At 48.0% G+C, this 22,790-nt stretch overlaps 1 protein-coding gene across 1 annotated transcript; it reads left to right on the top strand.

The window, feature by feature from the left end:
- The first annotated feature begins 8,092 nt into the window (after positions 1-8,092).
- Positions 8,093-22,179, top strand: DNAJB13 (DnaJ heat shock protein family (Hsp40) member B13). The gene is made up of 8 exons (XM_079709223.1): positions 8,093-8,175; positions 13,140-13,243; positions 14,310-14,471; positions 17,706-17,863; positions 18,899-19,012; positions 20,112-20,225; positions 21,203-21,279; positions 21,874-22,179. The coding sequence occupies exons 1-8, from the start codon at positions 8,108-8,110 to the stop codon at positions 22,025-22,027; spliced, it is 951 nt and encodes a 316-aa protein (XP_079565349.1). The 5' UTR covers positions 8,093-8,107; the 3' UTR covers positions 22,028-22,179.
- The last annotated feature ends 611 nt before the right edge of the window (positions 22,180-22,790 follow it).

Here is a 22,790-nt window from a genome sequence, read left to right as displayed (position 1 = left end):
TCACTCCCCATGCCCCAGCCCTGGCAACCACTAATCAACTGACTCTCTGTCTCTGTGGATTTGCCTATTCTGGATGTTTTATATAAGTGGAATCATATTATATGTGGCCTTTTGTGTCTGGCTTCTTTCACTTAGCATAAAGTTTTCAAGGTTCATCCATGTTGTAGCATGCATCAGTACATCATTCTTTTTTGTTGCCAAGTAATAGCCCACTTGCGATGGTTCATTTTATTTGTCGGGCTTCCTTGGTGGCTCAGTGGTTAAGAATCTGCCTGCCAATGCAGGGGACACTGGTTTGAGCCCTGGTCTGGGAGGATCCCACATGCCGCGGAGCAACTAAGCCCGTGTGCCACAACTACTGAGTCTGCGCTCTAGAGCCCGCAAGCCACAACTACTGAGCCCATGTGCCACAACTACTGAAGCCCACGTGCCTAGAGCCCATGCTCCACAGCAGGGGAAGACACTGCAATGAGAAGCCAGTGCACCGCAGCCAAGGGTAGTCCCCACTTGCTGAAACTAGGGAAAGCCCACGTGCAGCAACAAAGACCCAATGCAGCCAAAAATAAATATAAATAAATAAATTCATTAAAAAAAAAAATTTATTTGTCAACGTGACTGAGCCATGTTGCCCAGATATTTGGTCAAACATTCTGGATGGAGCTTCTCTGGTGGCGCAGTGGTTGAGAGTCCGCCTGCCGATGCAGGGGAAACGGGTTCGTGCCCCGGTCTGGGAAGATCCCACATGCCACGGAGCGGCTGGGCCCGTGAGCCATGGCCACTGGGCCTGTGCGTCCGGAGCCTGTGCTCCGCAACAGGAGAGGCCCACATACCGCAAAAAACAAACAAACAAACAAAAAACATTCTGGATGTTTCTGTGTTTTTTGGATGACACTGACATTTAAATGAGTGGACTTTGAGTAAAGCAGATTACCTTCCATAATGTGAGGCCTCATCCAATCAGTTGAAGGCCTTAATAGAGAAAGACTGACCTCCCCCAAGCAAGAAGGAATTCTACCAAAGGATTGCCTTTGGACTCAAACTGCAACTGTTCCCTGGGTCTCCTGCTGTACCACAGGCCTACCCTGCAGATTTTGTACTCTTCAAGTCTCCATAATTGCATGAGCCAATTCCTTAAAATAAATTTCTACACACACACACAGTGCACACAACACACACACACACACACATCTTATTGTCTCTGTTTCCCTGGAGAACCCTAATACACCATTGTATGGATATACTACAGTTTTTTAATCCATTCATCAGATGATAGACTTTGGATTGTTTTCACTTTTTAGCTATTATGGATAATGCTGCTGTGAACATTCGTGTACAGTTTTTTTGTGAACATATATTTTTAGTTCTATTGGGTATATACTTAACAGTGGAACTGCTTGGTCATATGGTAACTCTAGGTTTAATGTTTTGAAAGACTGCCAACTATTTTCCAAAGTGGCTGCACCATTTTACATTCCCACCAGCAATGTATAAGTGTTCTGCTTTCTCCATGTCCTTGCCAATGCTTGTTTTTGTCCATCCTTTTTATTTTAGTCAGGCAATGTTAACTCAGTTCAAATGGTATCTACCAGGTTTCTCTACAGCAAAGTTATTAAGTATTTTGGGGGGAGCTACTTTGAGAGTATATAAATATCCCATTCCTCATCAATCTTGTATGAACTAATTTTAGCATTCTTCAGTGATTTCTGTCTGAATCTGTTATTCCTATGATAATTGCCAAATGGTGATTTTCTAATTCCATTATTCTTTTTACATTTATAATCAGCATTCTACTGTAAGGAAGAACTTTCCCTTCTCCCTCATTTATACATTCATTCACTCATTCACTCGTCAGATATATTATTATAGATTACTCATGGATTCATCTTTTATTCTATGGATTATAATCCGTTATTACTATTATTTATTTTGCTATTTAGAGTGTCCCATTTGGGCCAATGGGGGCTCCTTCAAGCTGGGTCCTGTGTCCTTTTGACATGTTTCCATCATTCTTTGAGCACTTCCATATTCTCTGGTACCACAAGATATTCAAGCCTCAACTTATACTTTCCAATCCCAGCCCTGGAATCAGTTGTTTGTCTAAATAGCCCTGGTTCCTTTTAGTGGAGAATAGTATTCAGAAACCAAAACCTGGGCAATAATATGCTCTTTACTAGTGGAGTATTATTGCTTCTTGGCCCTATCAGTAGATAGTACATATACACATCCCTCTTTCTGCATCCATCATTCTATATATATATTAAAAATCATGCATTCACACTGATGTCACCAATTCTAATCCAGCTCCACCTTTTACGTATTTACCTCCTTTCTCCAACAATGAGAAGCTTCACTCTCATAATTCTTAGTATATTCACTTATTTGCTCAGTACCGCTGTGAGTAACCAATCTTCCAGCCACAGAGGCCACACAGGCCATCTCCTCCCCTTTTACTATGGCCCTTGCACACCTGGTGTCCCTCAGATAGAGTCGCCTCCTTCCTCTCCATTCACCTCAGCCAGTCCCAGACTAAGCAAGGCCTTCCCCCAACCCTCTGAGTTTAATTTTTTTTTTTTTTTTTGCGATACGCGGGCCTCTCACTGTTGTGGCTGTGGCCTCTCCCATTGCGGAGCACAGGCTCCAGACGCGCAGGCTCAATGGCCATGGCTCACGGGCCTAGGCTCTCCGCGGCATGTGGGATCTTCCCGGACTGGGGCACGAACCCGTGTCCCCTGCATCGGCAGGCGGACTCTCAACCACTGCGCCATCAGGGAAGCCCTGAGTTTAATTTTTAACAACACTTTTTTCTGGCAATAAGAGTAAAACAGGTAATTCTCTGGCAGTCCAGTGGTTAGGATTCGGCACTTTCACCGCGGGGGGCCCGGGTTCGATCCCCGGTTGGGGAACTAATATCCTGCAAGCTGTGTGGCTAAAAAAAAAAAAAAAGAGAGAGAGTAAAACAAATGGCCAATACACAAGAAAAAATGTTAAATTTAAGTAATTAAATAAAAATGCAAATTAAATACATAAGAAAGCTCAGAAATGCAAAAAAATATAAAGAGTAATTCCATATTTTCATTTTATAACTAGGCAATTGTAGCTAAGAAATAACTGTTTTAAGGCCATAAAACTAGTAGCTAACAGATAGGATTTGGCTCTGAGTCTACTGCCTCAATGCTGAGGGAGCATCTTCTATGTGGTGCATGCTTTGTATAGTTTTATTTAATATATTTTCACACCAACCCTGTGGTAAAGTTCATGTTAATAATCCCATTTGTTCAAGGAAACTTAGACTTGAGGCCATTAAGTAAACTTGCTTCAGGTCGCACAAATGGCATGTGAATACAGCAACATCAAGATATGGTCACTCTGGGGCTTCCCTGGTGGCGCAGTGGTTGAGAGTCCGCCTGCCGATGCAGGGGATGCGAGTTCGTGCCCCGGTCCGGGAAGATCCCACATGCCACGGAGCGCCTAGGCCCGTGAGCCATGGCCGCTGAGCCTGCGCGTCCGGAGCCTGTGCTCCGCAACGGGAGAGGCCGCAACAGTGAGAGGCCCGCGTACTGCAAAAAAAAAAAAAAAAAAAAAAAGATATGGTCACTCTGGAATGGATAAAGAGGATGTGGTACATATATACAATGGAATATTACTCAGCCATAAGAAGGAACTAAACTGGGTCATTTATAGAGACGTGGATGGATCTAGAGACTCATACAGAGTGAAGGAAGTCAGAAAGAGAAAAACAAATATCACATATATGTGTAATCTAGAAAAATGGTACAGATGAACCAGTTTGCAGGGCAGAAATAGAGACACAGATGTAGAGAACAAACGTTATGGACACCAAGGGGGGAAAGTGGCGGGGTGGTGGTGGTGGTGGTGGTGTGATGAATTGGGAGACTGGGATTGACATGTATACACTGATGTGTATAAAATGGATAACTAATAACCTGATGTATAAAAAAATAAGATAAAATAATTAAAAAAAAAAAAGGTAGGGTCAGCTCACCCAAAACCTACACTTTACTTCTTAGCTTTTTTTTTTTTTTTTTTTTTGCTGTATGCGGGCCTCTCACTGTTGTGGCCTCTCCCGTTGCGGAGCACAGGCTCCGGACACGTAGGCTCAGCAGCCATGGCTCACAGGCCCAGCCACTCCGCAGCATGTGGGATCTTCCTGGACCGGGGCACGAACCCGTGTCCCCTGCATCGGCAGGCGGACTCTCAATCACTGCGCCACCAGGGAAGCCCTACTTCTTAGCTTTGTAATTGATTTCTCTGTCCTTTGGCCCAATTCCAAAAGTGTGTTTTACCACTTCCAGATATACCTAAATATAACTAAAATAGATCTTTTGCCTCAAATAATATGAAAGATCTACTTTAAGGCAGGCCCTCCTCTGTAATAGTGTGGCTTCAGAGGACCCAGGGAAGTTCTTAAATATCTCAGTCGTTAGTATCTGAAGTGCCATCAGGGAACTCTCAAGATTTTCCATCCACAATTAGAGATGAGGTTTAAAATGTAGCACCCCCTTTTCCCTGTACGACTGATATTTGATCCTTTCTTAAGAATACGTTTCCATTTGAGAGGAGTAAGAAGCTAAGTACTTAGAGAAGATACTCCTGAGGAAGAAGGAGGAGGAGAGGAAGGGCTGTAGTGTGGCACTGGCCCAGGGATCGACCAGTGGAACAATAGTCCAGATACAAACCCATGCATATATGTAACATTTGTATATAACACAGCAGTCATACAGATTTGTGGGGAAACAATGGACTGTTGAATAAATGGTTCTGGGATAGTGGGATGTCTAAAAGAAAAAAACAATACCTACCTGGCACCATAAACAGAAAAATAAGTTCTAGGTGGATTAAAGATTTTAAAGTAAAATGGACGTTTGGAAGAATATGTAGGTGAAGATCTTTATGACCTTGTATAGGGAATATTTCTTAAACTAGATACAAAAAGATAACCAAAAAGGAACAGATTGATAAATTTGACCCCAGTTAAAAAAATGATAAAAAGACAAGCTCCAAGGTGGAAGGGGTTTGTATTTTATATTATCAACAAAGAAACATAAAGAGTCACAAATCAATTTGTAAAAAAAGAATAGCCCAATAGAAAAATGGACAAAAGATGTAAATAGGCATTTCACAATGAGGAAAAATAATTTCAAATAAAAATGAAAAGACCTCCACCAAGAAATGCAAATTAAAATCCACAATGAGATGCTATTTCACACCTATATTGGCAACCATTTAAAAATTTGACACCAAGAATTGGTGAGAATGTGGAGCAAAAAGGAACTCTCACACACCGCTATTTTGCCGTTGTAAATTAGAATCACCACATCAGAAAACTGTCTGATACTACCTTGCAGAGTTGACACACATGCCCAAATGTTCAGGATCAGCAGAGAATGCGATACAACCTCTGTGAAGACAAGTCACCCCCACACACCCCCACACACACTTGCACAAACACATACCATTTGCATAAATGATACCATTTATATAAAGTTTAAAAATATGAAAAGGTAAATATGTTGTTTTGGATACATGCAGTGGTATGTGGAGCTGGCTGTGCCAACTTGGGAGAAATTGGCAAATGCTACAAATCAGAGCTATTTTTTTCCTTCTGGTGAGCCTGTTAAACATTTAGCAGTACACCATCAGATGCATGCATAGTAGTAAAATGATAAAGAAACATAAGAGAATAATAAACAGGTAGGGAGGGGCACACAGGGGCAGCAGTCCTTCAATAACAAATGTTCAAATGCTGCTCTTTCTTGCATGTAAACTATTTCATAAGAAAAAAAAGAATGAGTAGGAGTTAGCTGGGCCAAGCAAGGGTTGGTGGTGGGTTTGGTGGGGAGGGTCTGGGTAGAGGTGGCAGCATAGGTGAATGGGAGAGAATGGTTAGCTGGGCATCTGCAAGTGCTGTAGTGAATTCTGACGAGCGGGTGAAGTGTGAGAAGTGAAAGCAGACAGGAGAGAGCAGATCACTGAGCACCTGTGTGCCAGGATAAACGGCTTGCATTAACTCTGGGCAGTGTTACGGAGCCCAAGCTTGCTCTGCTCGCCACAGGACAGGCCAATAAATGGGGAGACCAGTTGTTGGGGCAGGAATAACGACTTTAATTGGAAAGCCAACAGACCGAGAAGATGGCAGACTAGTGTCTCTTTTACACAGAGGAAGGGGAGAGTGGGGCCCACTGTGATGCCTACCAATGGTTGAGTGGGACTGCTATTGGTCGCGCCTGCCCTGCCCTTATTACAAGTGGAGTGAGGTCTCGGCAGGGTAGAGACAAAGTGGCAGGACAGTGAGGAAGTCGTGGTGACCTTGCTGAAAGATGAAAGCCCAAACAAGGCCATGGCTAGGAGGAGGATGAGCAGGGGAGGAGCTTGAGAGACGTCTAGGAGGTAAAATGGTCTGAGCTTGGTGACTGGGTATAGGATGTGAGTGGAAAACCACGCTGCTGCCCTCAAGGAGGTGGAGTGGAACTCCCCACTCTTTAAGGGTGGACTGTGAAATGACTTCCTTCGAAAGAGTACAATCCAGAAATGGGGAAATTAAAGTAACTTTATAGGGGAGAAATCTGACAAACACTACCTCAGCAGGTGATCAAGGTCAACCTTGACAGTGATGAGTCATGGTGATGGTACCTTTGACCTGATGGCATGAGGATGACACTTTACCTCTGTGGTCTTCCTTCCAAAGCACCCCAACCCCAATCTAAATCATAAGAAAAACATCAAACAAGTCCCAGTTGAGAGACAGTCTACAAAATACCTGACCAGTACTCCTTAAACTGTCAAAGTCATCAAAAACATGGAAAGTTTGAGAAACAGCTGTAGCCAAGAGGAGCCTCAGGAGACATGACAACTAAGTTTATTTTATTTATTTATTTATTTTATTGGCTGCGGCATGTGGGGTCTTAGTTCCCTGACCAGGGATCGAACCCGCACCCCCTGCTTTGGGAGTGCGGAGTCTTAACCACTGGACTGCCAGGGAAATCCCCACAACTAAGTTTAATGTGATATCCTGGATCGGATCCTGGAACAGGGAAAAACAAAACAACACAAAACAAAAAACGGCATTAGGGGCTTCCCTGGTGGTTCAGTGGTTAAGAATCTGCCTGCCAATGCAGGGGACCCGGGCTTGCAAGCGACACGGGTTCGAGCCCTGGTCCGGGAAAATCCCACATGCCGCAGAGCATCTAAGCCCATGCGCCACTACTACTGAGCCTGCGTGCCATAACAACTGAAGCCCGCACACCTAGAGCCCATGCTGCACAACAAGAGAAGCCACCGCAATGAGAAGCCCACGCACCGCAGTGAAGGGTAGCTCCCCCTTGCTCACTACAACTAGAAAAAGCCCACGCGCAGCAGCAAAGACCCAACACAGCAAAAAATAAGTAAATAAATTTATTTAAAAAAACAAAACAAAAGGCATTAGGGTAAAAACTAGGAAATCTGAATAAAGGATGGAGTTATGTTATAATGATGTACCGATATTGGTTATTATTTGTGATAAACGTACCATACTCATGTAATGTGTTAATGATAGGGGAAACCTGGTGGGGGGCATACAAGAGCTCTACAATCTTCACACCTTTTCTGAAAATCTAAAAGCATTCTAAAGTATTTATTTTTTAAAATTAGCCAAATCTATTTGTCTGAAAACTTAATTAAAACCAATTGCTACTCTCCTTAAAAACTGTTTTCTTTTTTAAAATTCACTTATTATTATTTTTTCTGAATTTTATTTTATTTTTTTTATACAGCAGGTTCTTATTAGTTATCTATTTTATGCATATTAGTGTGTGTATGTCAATCCCCATCTCCCAATTCATCCCACCACCACCACCCCGCCACTTTCCCCGCTTGGTGTCCATACGAAAAACTCTGTTTTCTGAGTTGAGTGATCCTTAGGCTCACAGAATCAGTCCCAGTTTTCTCAATCCCTCTTCTACGGGCACAGCTGAGAAGGCAGTTTGCTTAGGCAGGAAGGATTACAACTCCCAGAGTGCCCCTGTGCGGTTGTCAGGAGCAACCACGGAATGCAGACTAACAGATCCGCTGGAGTCAGTACTATCCACCGACTGACAACCAGCCAGCCATGGGCCAGGATTATTACTCTGTGCTCCAGATCACTCGCAATTCAGAAGATGCCCAGATCAAGAATGCGTGAGTGGGGGCAGGAGCGAGGCTTTTGGGTTGTGCTGGGACAGGCCCACCCTCATCTCTTCCAAACTGAGCTTTCCTGCACAGCCTAGGGCAGGCAGGGTAGACCTTGTTCCTTTTCTTGCTTCTTGCACACCTACTTCCTGGCTTTGGGCTGGGTCAGGGTTCCCAATCCATCATCCTTTACTTTCTATGCCCTGTCTGCTCTCCTGGGTACCCTGGTTTTCCTAGCAATAAAATGGAAACAAAGGAGACTTTATGCTTAATGTTATGGAGACCCAAAGTATTGTGAACAGGAGAGTGACCTGACCAGATGGATGTATTACATATTTTATCCTGGCTGTCCACGTGGGGTTTTGGCATTGAATAAATTACATCTCTGAATAGTTCCATCAAGTCTTGGGGACTTTGTGGTGTGTCTAAGACAGGAATCAGCACATTTTTCTGAAAAAATATTTTTTGACGAATATTTACTGAGCGCCTACTTATATGGGTTCGGTGCAGTCTCAGCAGCTAGAGATATCGTCATGTGCAGCTTAACTTTGTTGGTGGATACAGATGTTGAGTAAGTCACAGCAAGCTTGATGAGTGTTACAAAAGGGGATGTACAGGGCATGTGGAGGCTATCTTGGAAGGAGAGAGACCCCTTCAGAAGCTGTCATGATCATCAAGGCAAAAGATGAGGCTTGAAGCAGGGCAGTGGGCTGGAGAGAGAAGAGAGAATGGACTTTGAATTGTGCAGATGCTGTTCTGAGAACATTCCATCATTATTTCACTTAATCCTCACAACAGCCCTGAGAGGTAGGTACCATTATTATCCCAAGGCTATGTGCCTAGTAACCGGCAGAGCCAGTATTCAGACACCTTGCCTGCTCTAATTGCCTACCACGGGCCAAGTCCCATAGGGGATCTCAGTGGGGTAAGTGGAGAGAGTCTATAGTGTGGCTGGTGAAACAAGACACAAACTCGTTAATCAGAGAACAATTCGGGACAGTGTGTGATGTCACCCACTATTCATAGCATTTCATTGGCCAGTGAGACCTGTCTAGGGAAAGGTCACAAGGAGGGAGGGCAGTTGGAATGCAGAAAATAAGCCCAACCTAAGCACTGGAAAGAGCCAGGTCTGAACCTAGGTTCTGCTATCTGCTAGCTGTGTGACCTGGGCAAATTGCTTAACCTTTCTGAGCCTCAGTTTTCACATCTCTTAAAAAAAATAAAATGAAAAATAAGAATTGTTGTGGTATTGAAATAGAATTATATGAGATAATGAGCATGAAAATGCCCAGCAATCATTTGCGTCTGAAACCATGTCTTATAAAGAGTGATTAAAAGAGCCATATATGTTCCAAACAACAGTCCTTAACCTTTCTCCCCTGAAACAACTCTTTTAAAAAAAAAATTATTATTTATTTATTTATTTATTTATTTTTGGCTGCGTTGGTTCTTCATTGCTGAACGCGGGTTTTCTCTAGTTGCAGCGAGCGGGGGCTACTCTTCGTTGCGGTGCGCGGGCTTCTCTTGTTGCAGAGCACGGGCTCTAGGCATGTGGAATTCAGTAGTTGTGGCCTGCAGACTCACTAATTTGGCTCCCGGGCTCTAGAGCTCAGGCTCAGTAGTTGTGGCGCACGGGCTTAGTTGCTCCACAGCATGTGGAATCTTCCTGAACCAGGGCTCGAACCCATGTCCCCTGTGTTGGCAGGCGGATTCTTAACCATTGCGCCACCAGGGAAGTCCCCCTGAAACAACTCTTAAGGCATGAGTCACATGTTTGACACACTCTCCCATGGGAGTACCTAGATTTTTGACCCCTCCCCCTAAAAAAGGCTAAACTTATATAATGAACACAAGCACCACAATGATTCATAATCGCCCAGCTATTAACTTCTCTCTCACTTATTCATCCGAGGCTGCCACATCTGGGCTGTGACTTCACCCCTTTCTCTCCCACTCAAGAAAGCAGGTGAATGAGAATGATGTTACTGCAGAGCTTAAAACCACTCAAGTTTATATGGAAAACTGAACTCTTCTCAAACCTCCTTACTTTTACTCACCCTTAGAGTTTTCTTGCAATTCTCACACCTGACTCCAACCTTTGTAATTGAGAAGGGCTGGTTTAGAAGTCTCAGGGAGGGTGTGAAAATTGCGTTCAAGTCTGTCAAGGTAGACAGAGCAGATTCTGTCTGTAAGGCCCCGCAGGGCAGAGCCAGGACCAGGACCCTCGTGGATGGAGGCAGAGTCGCAGGACAGCAGACCCAGCTCAGTAAGAGAAAGCTTTGCCTAAAAGTCAGACTGGCCCCATAGTGCAATGGGCTGCCTTGTGGGACAGTGATTTCACAACGTTTACTCACTGCACTTGGTGCTAGGCACTGAGGACACAGAGAACTGGACACAGCAACTGGAGGGACTCACTCACAGGCTGGTGGGAGAGACAGATCCATCAGACAACTGAGGCACCATGTGCTAAGTACGAGGATCAAAGGCACTTGAGGATGTGGGAAAGAGTATCTCATCTAGACTGGAAACTGCAGTCAGGGAAGACATCCTGGAGGAGTTGAGCCCTGAGTTGAATGTGGAAAGATGAATAAATATTTGCCAGGAGGAGATGAAAGGGGCTGGAGAGGGGTGAGCATTCCAGGTAAAGGGAGGAGAACGTCAAAGCCATGAGCAGTGCAGAGTGTGGAGTTTGGAGCCTGGAGAGAAGGACAGGAGAGGTCGTGGGAGCAGGGAGGGAGAGCTGTGAGTGAGAAGGGCAGAGAGAGAAGCGGAAGTTGAATCTCAGAGACATTTGAATTTTATGCTGAAGACAAAGGGGGAACCAGTAAAGGGTTCAGGCAGGAGAGTGGCTTGGTCAGGGAGCATTTTAAAAACATAAGATTAACAAAAGAGAGAGAGAGAGATCAAACTGGTGGCAGCACACAGAATAGACTGGAGAGGGGGAAACTGGAAACAGGAAGACATGGTTCTGCAATGGTTGTAGGGATGAAGAAGCAGCAAGAAAACATTATTTAGAAGGAAAAGCTGATGTGCCTTGGTGACTGATGGGATGGGGGTGGAGGGGACGAAGGAGAACTTGGAGTGGAAGATACTCAGCTTTTCCACTTCAGGGTCTGGACAAATGGGGAAAAGTTTAGGGAATGAAAATGTGTGCACGTTTGGGCTCATTGAGGTTATGGGGCCCGTGAGACACTGGAGAGGAGGTACCGAGTAGGCAGCTAGGTACAGAGGTCTGGAGCCAAGGGAGCGAACTGGTTTGAGATAGAGATTTGGGAATCATCAGCGTGTAGCTGGTGCTCAAAGCCGTCGGCCAGCTGAGCTTGTCCACGGAGTGTGTGTGGAGTGGAGTAAGAAGCACGGCAGAGCGCTAGGGTCACCGGCATGGAAGGTGTGAGCAGGGCTGAGGAGACGCCCTGTGACCCGGCGGACCGTGTGTGGGACCACGTGTACTGAGTGACTGAGGAGGCTGTGCGGATGCCCTCCTTTGGCTCCTGCAGACCCCCGCCCCACCTTTCTGCACCCTGCTCTCTGCTCTGGGAGACTGGCCCATGTGAACTGCATCAGTAGACGACCTGGCCCTCAGGCTTTCAGATGCATCCTGCAAAAGGAGCACAAGGCAGGAGGTTGGGAGGGAGGAGGGTGGGGCAGGGGCATTTATTCCCAGCTCCCTTCTTATGGGATCTCTTCAGGTTGGCTATGGCCCTGAATCAAAGATCACAGCTTTTACCAAGGCCCTGTCCACACACTCTCTCCTGTGGGATTTCAGTAACCTCTCCCTCCCCTCACTGCTACAGGCTCATGGGTGGTCAGGGCACCTCAGGACTTGTAGCCTCAAGGGATTGTGCTGTCCCTTGTGGTGTCCTGCCCCACCTCTCACAGCTTGGTGTGTGGTCCATTATTAAACTCTCCACAAATCACCAGCTCGTGCCACTGTCTTTCCTCCTGGGATGTAATGATACAGATCCCCAGATGCTGCAGGTGTGGCATCACTGTGTGGTGGGATTGGGCAGACACATAAATGGAGGAAAGAGGGACTTCCCTGGTGGTCCAGTGGTTAAGAATCCACCTTCCAATGCAGGGGATGCGGGTTCGATCCCTGGTCAGGAAACTAAGATCCCACATGCTGCGAGGCAATTAAGCCCACGTGCTGCAACTGCTGAGCCCGCACACTCTGAAACCCGCCACAACTAGAGAGAAGCCTGAGCGCCGCAACAAAAGATCCTGCATGCCGCAGCGAAGATCCCACATGCCACAACTAAGACCTGACTGACACAGGCAAATAAATAAACAAATAAATAAATAAAAAAGAAATAGGGGAAAGAATGAGCACAGAGGGGGAGACAGCGAGATGACCCGATCTTTGCTGAGTGCCTCTCTGTACCAGGCCCACTGACACCTTATTTTATCTAATCTTCCCAAGAAGCCTGTGTGTCAGTTCAGACACCAAGACAGAATTAGATGTGCAAGAAGTGTTTGAGGGAAACAACTGTGAGGATGAAGCGGGACTAGGAATGTGCTGGGAAGCCTTCAGACCATAGTGCAGGTCTGATGCTTGTGAAAGGCAAGAGGGAAGGAAGGGCTGGGTAGGGAGGGCTGTGGCGTCGTCCAGAGAAAATCTCAGCCAGGCTGATGGGGGGGCCTCAAGCAGAGGTTGGGCATTGGAGGAGGCTTGGGTCCTGTAGGGCTGGCCCAGCACTGATACCCCAACAAGCATAGGCATAGGTTGGGAGCAGCTTGGGGCCAGTGCAGCCTCAGCACAAATGGCCAGTGGCGCAGCTACTGGGACTGTCAGTCAACCATGCTTCCGACACTGGGTTCTCTTCCAGGGGATCTGAGCGTTGTGCCTCCCTGGCCACCACAGCCCTGATTTATAGCTGGAACATCAAAGCTCCGAGAGACCACCAGGCAGCAGACAGCAGAGCCAGCTCTGAACCTTGGTCTGTGCCTCAGGATATTAACCCTCCTTGCTCTAGGTACCGGAAACTTGCCCTTAAGAACCACCCGTTGAGGTCTACTGAGCCATCCGCAGCGGAGGCATTCAGGCAAATAGCAGAGGCCTACGATGTGCTGAGCGACCGTGAGTGACTGGGACTGAGCATGGAGGGTGGCTCCTCTGTCCCGCGTCTCTGGTAACGTCATCCTCACGTCTCTGAGCGTTGGGCTTTCTGAGGGGGCCTGACAGAGAGTAAGCATTCCTCTTCCCTGCCCAGAATCTAAACTAATTGAGAAAGAAAACATAATGAACTGCCTTTCTCAGTAGACACAAGCTAAGGTGGAGGACGTGGTGTGGAGAGCCCCCAGATTAGGCTGACCTGCTGCCCTAGTCTCAGCAGTGCAGGACCTGGGTCAGGGCCGCCCCCCCCCAACATGCCCCATGCCCGACCCATCCCCTGCAGGACTGCAGAGTGAGATGAGATGCTTACTGCCCAGGAAAGAAGGCTAAGGCTGAGGCAGACATGCCCAGTTATTCCCTGATTACCAGGAAGCTAAATCTCCATCTCCCCGAGGACAGCATATGTACAAAGGGACAGAGAGGGGTCTGTGATTAGGAAATCTCTCTCCTATGGAAAACTGAAGCCTAGGGAAAGAGATCCCCCGCCCCTGCCCGAGGCAATGCCCACATGGGTTCCCTAAGGGCTTGCCCTGGAGTCTGTAATCATGGATACTGTGCAGAAGAATGGCCAGACACTAATGTTTCTCCAGCCCCAAGTTTTCAGGACTTCGGACTCTAAGATTTCATAGCTCTAGAATTTGGAAGCTCTAGAGTTCTTACATCCTACAATCTCAAGGCTCTAGGATTCTATTTACACCACAAAGGACAGTAGCTGTGATGACTGAGTTAAGCCAAACCCCAGGATGAGAGCCCGACCCTCAGTCTCTCACTGTCTTCTCCAATCCCCACCCCTCCCCCAGCAAGTTTCAGTCTTTGTCATCTCTCCTCTGGGCCATGGAATCATACCTAGGTCCACCCAAGATGAAATGAAATCCCTAACTTCTAGAGTCTGCCAGACAGCAGGCACCTTAGAAATGAGGCTGTTTTCGCCCCGCCCCTTCCTCTCTGCCCCACATCCTTCTGCTTCCCAGCCCTCCAGCTCTCTTAGCCCCTATGCTGGATCCCTCCTCAAGGTGACACTTATCCACAGCTGTGAAAAGAGGCATCTATGACAAGTTTGGAGAGGAAGGCCTGAAGGGCGGAATTCCTCTGGAGTTTGGATCGCAGACCCCGTGGACAACTGGTTACGTCTTCCACGGCAACCCGGAAAAGGTTTTCCATGAGTTCTTCGGGGGAGATAACCCCTTTAATGGTAAGAGGTCCTGCCTGCCCCTTTGCCTTACTGGGAAGGACATAGCTATAGACGATGCTTTTCTCTGAGTAGTCTTGTTTACTTTAAGAAATATATAGTCCATGTTTAAAAAAAAAAAATTATTGTAAAAGAAATTCCAGTCCTCCATTCCTTCCCCAGAAGCAGCCACTCACTGTTAACAGTGTTTGTATCCTTCTAGAAATATTCTATGGATTTATGAGCTTATATTTATTTTTACATAGCCTTTTATTTTGTTAAGGAAATGGGACTACATTATATACACTGATTTTTTTTCACTTATATCTTGGAGATTATCTTATTATACATTATATTGTAAACAGATCTACTTTATTCATTTTAATGGCTGCATAAGATTTCAACGTACAAGCGTGTGTTAGTGAGATGAATACAGGGATGGATGTGTGAATGATCCCAGGTTTGAGGCAAACTGACAAAGAGTTGATTTCCAAGGCTCCGAATCATCATGCAAGGACAGTTCACCTTCAGACCTGTCTTCCTTCCTGGCTCCAGTTAAACAACTCACAGAGTCTAGATTTTCATTGCCTGGCTCCCGCAGCCCCTTCTCCCTGGCTATACTACAGCTTGTCTGCATTTCAAAGGTTTCCTCTTCCTCTTCTCCACGTTGATATGTTAAGTGGGCTACAGCCTGCTCAGAGGCCCCTCCTACTGTGCATTGCCTTCACCTGTCTGCCAGAGGAAGCTGAGTTTATAAACTCCAGGTGAAACTGGAAAAGCAAGGGACTTGGAGTCAGAGGGCCTGTTTCAAACCCATGCACCACCGCTTATGAGCTGTGTGATTCTGAACAAATCTCTTCACCTCTCTGAAACCTCAGCTTCCTCACTGTTAAACAGCCAGTTCCTCACAGGTCATTATCAAATGAGATGATCTTTATGAAAATGGGCTTTGGAGTCAGAAAAATGCCATACAATGGGCCTATCTCTCCCAGGGACAGGTGCATGGAGAAGAAGCTATTCAGAGGAGCGAAACCAGAGCTCACAGGGGCATTGCTCATTAGGGAAGGTCAAATTCATGGTATGGGGGTCCCTCAGGCAGTGCCCAGGAGTTATACTGCTATAGTGCTTCACCATAGGGGTTCTTGTGTCCCATCTCCCTGCAGAATTGAGGGGCTTGGCTTCCTGTGACCTGGCTTTTGGGGTGTCTGAGACCTGGCACACCATAGGTGCTGGGAGAACAAATGAATTCAACCATGCAAGAGGGGACCTGGTAATTCACAGGCCTCTTGATGACCCATCACATCTTTTTTTTTTTTTTTGAATTTTTGAATTTTATTTTATTTTTTATACAGCAGGTTTTTATTAGTTATCTGTTTTATACATATTAGCATATATATGTCAATCGCAATCTCCCAATTCATCACACCACCACCACCCACCACTTTCCCCCCTTGGTGTCCATACGTTTGTTCTCTACATCTGTGTCGATGACTCATCACATCTTAAGGGGACAGAGTGTGACACCACCTTGCCCTCCCTAGCCTAAGGTCATTCTAGCCTGCAAAGTTCTTTTTGTGATATTAACCAGGAGGGGCAGAGTACAGAAAATCTTAATTATGATAGTGACCCCTGCAGTTTACAAAGGGCTTCATTAAGCATAGTGGTTAAAGGCACAGGTTCTGTAGTCAAATCCTCCTGTGTTCGCATCCCAACTCTAATACCACTAGCTGTGGGACTGTGAGCATTTTGTTTGACCTCTCTGGGCCAATAAGATAATATCGCAAAGAGTTGAGAACAGCACCTGACACATAGTAAGCTCTCAGTGAGTTTTGTTTTTAGTTATTTTTTTTAAAGATTTTTTTTTTGATGTGGACCATTTTTAAAGTCTTTATTGAATTTGTTACAATATTGCTTCTGTTTTATGTTTTGGTTTTTTTTGGCTGCGAGGCACGTGGGATCTTAGCTCCCTGACCAGGAATCGAACTGGCACCCCCTGCATTGTAAGGCAAAGTCTTAGCCACTGAACCACCAGGGAGGTCCCTCTGAGCTAGTTTTAGTTCACCATCGTCTTGTTATCTGATCCTAATGGTGGAAGGCAGGTCAAGCATGTTACCCCATCCCACAGCCTGAGACACTGAAGCCCGGACGATTGCAGTGCACCTCAAGGGCAGGGGCTCTTTGCACTAGGATGGAAGGTGGGGCAGCAAGAGGGGTTATGGGTGTAGAGCTGGGAAGGGCTAGAAGAAGTTGAGGAAAGAGGAGTTTGGGAACATGTTGGTGACATCTCTAATTTGTTAGGAACCCTGTCTCTCCCCATCTCAGCTGCTGACTTCATAGAAACTTGAGTCTGGGGTCTCTAGTGGTCTTGGGCTGGGCTGAACAGGGAGGACAATGGAGCCTGGGGAAGGGTGGGGAGGACTGGCATGCTGTGACCCTCCTCCCTAAAAGCTAACAGCACATCATTTGTGGCACTACCAGCCACTGCCACCAGAGGACACTCCTCTCTCCTCTGAGGCAGCCAGAGTTGAGGAGCACTTCCCCAGAGGTAGGGGTGGGGTGGGGGAGGGAGGTAGGGAAGTGTGGGTGAAGGGAGTCTAAAGTGGGGGATGAAGCATTAGAGGGCATCAAGAGATGGTAATTCTTGGATCTACAGTTGAGGATATTACTGAGTCCAAGCTTCTACTGCTTGCTGCAGGACAGGCCAATAAATTGAGAGATGAGTTGTCGGGGGCAAGAAATAGCGACTATATTTGAAAAGCCAGCAAACCAAGAAGATGTGGACTCATGTCCCAAAGAACCATCTTGCCTGCGTTAGAATTCAGGCTTCCTTTATACCAAAAGAGGAGGGGGTAAAGTCACATTTCCTAGCTCCAGTCAGCCTCAGGAGGGGAGGTGTTAATTTCTTCCTCCCTGCAGTCATTCACAGGTGAGCCTGGTCAGGATGTTTCCTGTGAGCTAAACAAGGGTATTTTAGCTTAATGCTCATTACCTGGGAGGTAGGGTTCCCAGAGATGGGCCATTACGTATAATTTAAGCTTATAGGTAACATCCGTTTAGTGATTAACTTGTAATAGAATACAAAGGTTCTTCCCTATTACAAGGACAGCTCGTTGGCCCGGCCAAACAGTCTGAGTCTGCGAGGTGGAAATGGGAGTCTGGGTATTACACTTGGGGACTGAAGAGGTGGGGGGATTGTCTATGAATCTGAGTTTCTGGACACAATTTCTCCTACTCCTCGCCTCTCCCCACCTCCTGCAGAGTTTTTTGATGCAGAAGGAAATGAGGTGGACTTGAACTTTGGGGGACTCCGGGGCCGAGGGGTCAAGAAACAGGACCCCCCAGTCGAACGAGGCCTCTACCTGTCCCTGGAGGACTTATTCTTTGGCTGCACCAAGAAAATTAAGATCTCCCGAAGGGTGAGTACTTGGGAGCCACCTTCTATCCCCTCCAACCCTACTGGTCACCTCCTCCCTGACCTTAACTGGAGACCTCAGGTATGGTCTCTCACAGAATTATGGAATCTTAGATTTGGAGATGGTAGAATTCTAAAGTCTGAGGTTTGGAAGGGACAATTGAGGGTATTAGCCTGGTTCTTTCCTAGTGCAGGAATCCCCTCTGTGTGCTTCTAACTGGGACGAGCCTGTTCTTCTCAGTTCAGCCCCATCCCTGAGGGAAGAGGGAGGGCTGTGGGTGGGAGGAGTCGCCTATGAATTCTGCTCTCTGGGCATTACCAGACCATACCCTCTGGGTTTCATCTGGGTGTCTGCCTCATGAGTAAGAAGGAGCTGTGTGGGCATGGGGGGTGGGCTGGGGGACAGTTCCCAAGGGGACTGGTTGAAGAAGACCCTCAGTGCCCCAGGGTCCAGACCCTGCATTGGCCCTGTCCCATGGTCCAGCCCTGTGCTAGGCACATGAGCAAGGCCACCTCACACCTTTGCCCAACAGAGGAGGTACCAGTTGTAGCCATGCTTTCCACAGATGGCATCCATCTGGGTACGTGATTGGAGAATAGATGGATGACATAACAGAGGAATGCTTTGGGTGAGGCTGAGATATGTTGCCCTCTGTGGTCTTTCTCCCTTCGGGATTAAGAGACCTGCCAGAGGCTCAGGGCCAAAGCCTCTAGGGTGGGAGAGGAAGTGAGTGCATGTTCACCGTATGTCTGTTAGAAGCCAGGGCCACATAATTTCTAGGGCTGGAGTTGTGGCCTTGATCGACTCACGGTGACTGCTTGGCACCTCAGGCCCTAACCCCATGACACGCCATGCCATCCTGGAATCATGAGCTCTTGGTTCCAGTGGAATAGGGTGGGAGTGGGGATGGCTCAGGGCAAGTTCTCCCCATTGCTAGAGAACTGAGCTGAGCACAGATCCCATGGAGCATCCCTCACGTGTGTAAAGGCCAGTTGGGAAATCCTGAGCAAATCTCCCTCCCCTGTCATCTCGCTACAGGTGCTGAACGAGGATGGGTACTCCTCTACCATCAAGGACAAGATCCTCACAATTGACGTGAAACCTGGTTGGAGGCAGGGCACACGTATCACCTTCGAGAAGGAAGGGGACCAGGTGAGAAGAAGGGAAGCTGCCTAGGGACAGTCACATGGGTTCATGTGGTGGGAAGACTGAGGGGGAAGGAGGCAATGCTTTTTCTTGCCCCTATGAGCCCTGGTCTGGAGGGGAGACTGGTCTGCAGCGTGGGTGAGCTGATCCCTAATGCCCCTTCCGAGGGACAGAGCCTCGCACGATGCCTGGGGGATTGGGTAGCCCAGGGCTTCTCCCCATTTTGCAGAGTGAGAAACTGAGGCCTAGAGAGGGAAGGGACTTTCCCTGGGCAAGAGCACCAGAGCTGAAAGGAGAATCCAGTCCTAACATCAGTGTTCTTCCTGATTTTCTTTAGTGTTTCTCTGAGTAAAGCCCAACTATAGGAGCTACGCAGAAACCATTTATTTATAATAATTTTAAATTAAATACTTACTTAAATAAAAATATAAAATTATTGTCCAAGGCATGCCGAATCCTCAAGTCCTGAGAAGAGGCAGGATGATGGTGTCTTTGGAGCCAGAGTGATGAATTCCTCTGCCTGTACTTCTTGCCCCCTTTCTCACTTATGAAACACCTACTTTCGAAAAACCCTCTTCAAGACCCAGTTCCAGTGCTCTGGGCATCCTTCCCTGACCTCCCCTCTGGGTCAGTGCCTCTCTGAGCTCCCGCCTCTGGGTTCCCTTTATCACATTCTTGAGCCTGCTGAGGATTCACTGTGTGCCTGTTTCCTCCACTAGACTGGAAGCCCTTGGGGGTGGTGGCCAGTCTGATCCCTCTGTCCCCAGTGCCCAGAAGAGACCCAGCAGCAGAGTTCTGGAACTTAATGAAGCTTGGCAGGATAGACTTGCAGGCAGTTCTCTGTCCCCAGTACAGTGTTCTGCCCTCCAGCTGCGTGCGTCTAGTTGGGCTGCTCAGTAGAGGACAGTAATGGGGGTAGAGCAGGATTCTTTGGGGTAGGCTTCTCAGAGGAGGGGCTATGAAGCCAGACTGGAAAGACCCTTCCAGAAAACCTGGTCTAATCTCCTCATTGTTCAGAGGAAGACATGGGGACAATAGAGGCAGAAACTTGGCCAAAGTCACACAGCCAATTAGGCCTTGTCATCCCTTGGCTCACCCTGTCCAGGGTCCCAACATCATCCCAGCCGACGTCACCTTCATCATAAAGGAGAAGCTACACCCTCGCTTCCGCAGGGAGAACGACAACCTCTTTTTTGTGAACTCCATCCCCTTGGGCAAGGTGAGCGGGCAAAGTGGAGGAACAAGGGGTGGGCAGATCAGAGCGAGGCCCCCCCACCCCATGGGAGGCCCCGAGGCAAGCAGGCCTCACTCCCCTCTCCTGGCGCAGGCCTTCAGAACGTGATACGTGCCACACAAAACCTTTGTGGCTGTCTTCACTCCTGAGCGTGAGTGACCCCTCTGCGCCCTCACAACACAAGCAAGAAATTGGCACCAGCCTAGACTTTGCCGCCCCTCCCCGACCCCACCTGCGGTCAGGCACTGAGTCCTGTTAATTCCACCTCCACATCTCTTTCCACTTGGTCCACTTCCGTTCAGCCCCACTGTCCAGGTCTGTGCATCTGGGTGTGTGCAGCAGCACTCTCAGTGGCCTTCCTGCCTTTCTTCTCATCTCCTTCAGGCACTTCCCCACCAGGGTCTTGCCACAAAGTCATCTGACCCTGCCACACTCCTGTCTAAACATCTTTGCATGGCATTCAAGGCCCTCTGCTGTCTGGCCCCTGCTGACCTCATCCCCTGCACTCCAGCCACTGCCACTTAGAGCTCCTGCCCATTGGGTGCATTCTTTTTCACACTCTCGTTCTCTTGCTTATGCTGGGCCCTCTGCCTGGAGTGCTGTCTGCCCACCTTGTCTAACTGGTAGGCTCCTCCTCACCCTTTGAGGCCTTCATCAACTGCTACCACCACTATGGAGCCCTCCTGCCCCACCCCAGAATGGTTCGGTGGACCCGCCACCTTGGCTCCCACCGACCCCTTTACTTCCCTCTGTCATAACATGTATCAACATCACTCTTATCTCCCAGACTGTGAACTCCTTGAGGGCAGGTAATAGCCTGACTCACTCACCTATTAGTCCTTGAACATCCTTCTGTCTCCAGTGTGTAGGGCCTGGCACTGAATAGTCTCATAAAGTGCCTTCAAAAGAGAGTGGACATGGGGACGTCCCCCACTCCCACCTTTGGCCTTAATGTCCTCTAGGCTCTGACCTGCTGCACCGTGGAGGTGAAGACCCTAGATGACCGTCTGCTCAACATCCCCATCAATGACATCATCCAGTGAGTCCATCTGCTTGGGCCCCAATACGCAGAAGGGCTGCCTGGTCCTTAGAGGGTGTGTCGGACAGGCTGGCCTGGTATAGTTGTTCAGGTTGTACCCAGCACAAAGGGGTGAGAGAGACTGAAATCCAGCCCCCTCTCTGGCCAAGCTGCGGGCCGCATTCACTTGGCAAATGAAGTGCCTTTTTCTAACTTGCATGAAGCCATTGTGGAGGCCAGGGGCCCCCTGTGTTGGGAAATCCTTGTTGCCTTCATCCTCTAGAAGTTCTAGAGTTCTGAGTTGCATCTCCTAAGCCCTTTTCCAAGCAAGGCCCTCTGCATGGGAATCTCAGCAGCCCAGCACTCCCCCACCCCAACCCAGGGTCTGCTGCTTGTCCTGTTTCCCATCTAAAATGGGATTCCTGGAATCCACCATCAGAGCCTCAGTGTAAACGGTTTTCAGGGAGCAAGTTGTCTGGAAGAAGCCAGTCTCCTCTCCCCTCCCACTGGTTCTAGAAGCTGCTGACTGCCCCACGCCTGAGGTTTTCTGGGCAGGGGCGGGTGTGCTGCTCTGGGGTGCCCTCTGAGCCCCCTTCTTTCATCTTCCCGTCTCAGCCCCAAGTACTTCAAGAAGGTGCCAGGTGAGGGGATGCCGTTGCCAGAGGACCCCACCAAGAAGGGGGACCTCTTCATTTTCTTCGACATCCAGTTCCCCACCCGCCTCACACCCCAGAAGAAGCAGATGTTGCGCCAGGCGTTGCTGACATAACTCTGGTGGGCTGGGGACTGGAGCAGGGGGAAGAGAAGGCTAGCTGGGCCTGACCCCAGCACGGGAGCCAGCCCACTGCACAGGCATGACGTGAGGACCAGATGGCATGGGGTTTTAAACTGATACAATAAAGTTTTATTTCCTATCCTCCAGCTACACCCAAGAGAGTGTGTGTTGGAGGGAGAAGAGCTTCATACAGCCCTTCTTGTGGAGCAGAGGGAAGGGCAGGGCTCAAGAAGCTGAGGACCTGGGACCCTGTCCTGGCTGTGTGAGCCTGGCCAGGTCCCTGAGGGTTCAGAGCCTCTGTGCTCCCACCTTGATAGCGTGGGGCAATGCTGCGTCGTCTCTGAGGGTCCCCAGCTCTATTTCTCACGACACACGATCTTTGGAAGGGCAGTCTTTAGTGTGATATAGTCACATTGTACTCAGGAAAGCAAAGCACAAAGAGAACAAAACACTTGTCTCAGGTCACACAGGGCTCAGTGGCAAAGCTGTCATCAGAACCTTGAAGGCCACTTCCCACAGCCTCACTCTGCTTAGATTAGAGGCGGCACGAGGGACACAAGTGCTGGAAATGACTTTGGCTTCTGCCTTGCCTGGGCGACCTCTAGGCAGGTCTTAGAACTGAGCTCTGCTCCCAATCCCGCCGCTCACCCTTTGGATGTTATTATCCATCTTGTTAGTAAAGCAGAACCCATAACCCTCCTTAGGCAGCTCATTGGTGTGAAAGTGCTTAGTGAACTCACTGCTTAGATTATCAGGG

This window comes from Hyperoodon ampullatus (genome assembly GCF_949752795.1).
Source record: "Hyperoodon ampullatus genome assembly, chromosome: 7".
Classification (NCBI taxonomy): Eukaryota; Metazoa; Chordata; class Mammalia; order Artiodactyla; family Ziphiidae; genus Hyperoodon; species Hyperoodon ampullatus.
The sequence above is the reverse complement of the archived record's forward strand: the minus strand, read 5'-3'. Positions and strand labels throughout refer to the sequence as shown.

Bases quoted from the DNA above. Each gene is read 5' to 3' on its own strand.
- DNAJB13 (XM_079709223.1), top strand. From the start codon at position 8,108: ATGGGCCAGGATTATTACTCTGTGCTCCAGATCACTCGCAATTCAGAA. The intron at 19,013-20,111 runs GTGAGAAGAAGG...CACCCTGTCCAG, and splicing joins TCGAGAAGGAAGGGGACCAG to GGTCCCAACATCATCCCAGC. The intron at 21,280-21,873 runs GTGAGTCCATCT...TTCCCGTCTCAG, and splicing joins CCCATCAATGACATCATCCA to CCCCAAGTACTTCAAGAAGG.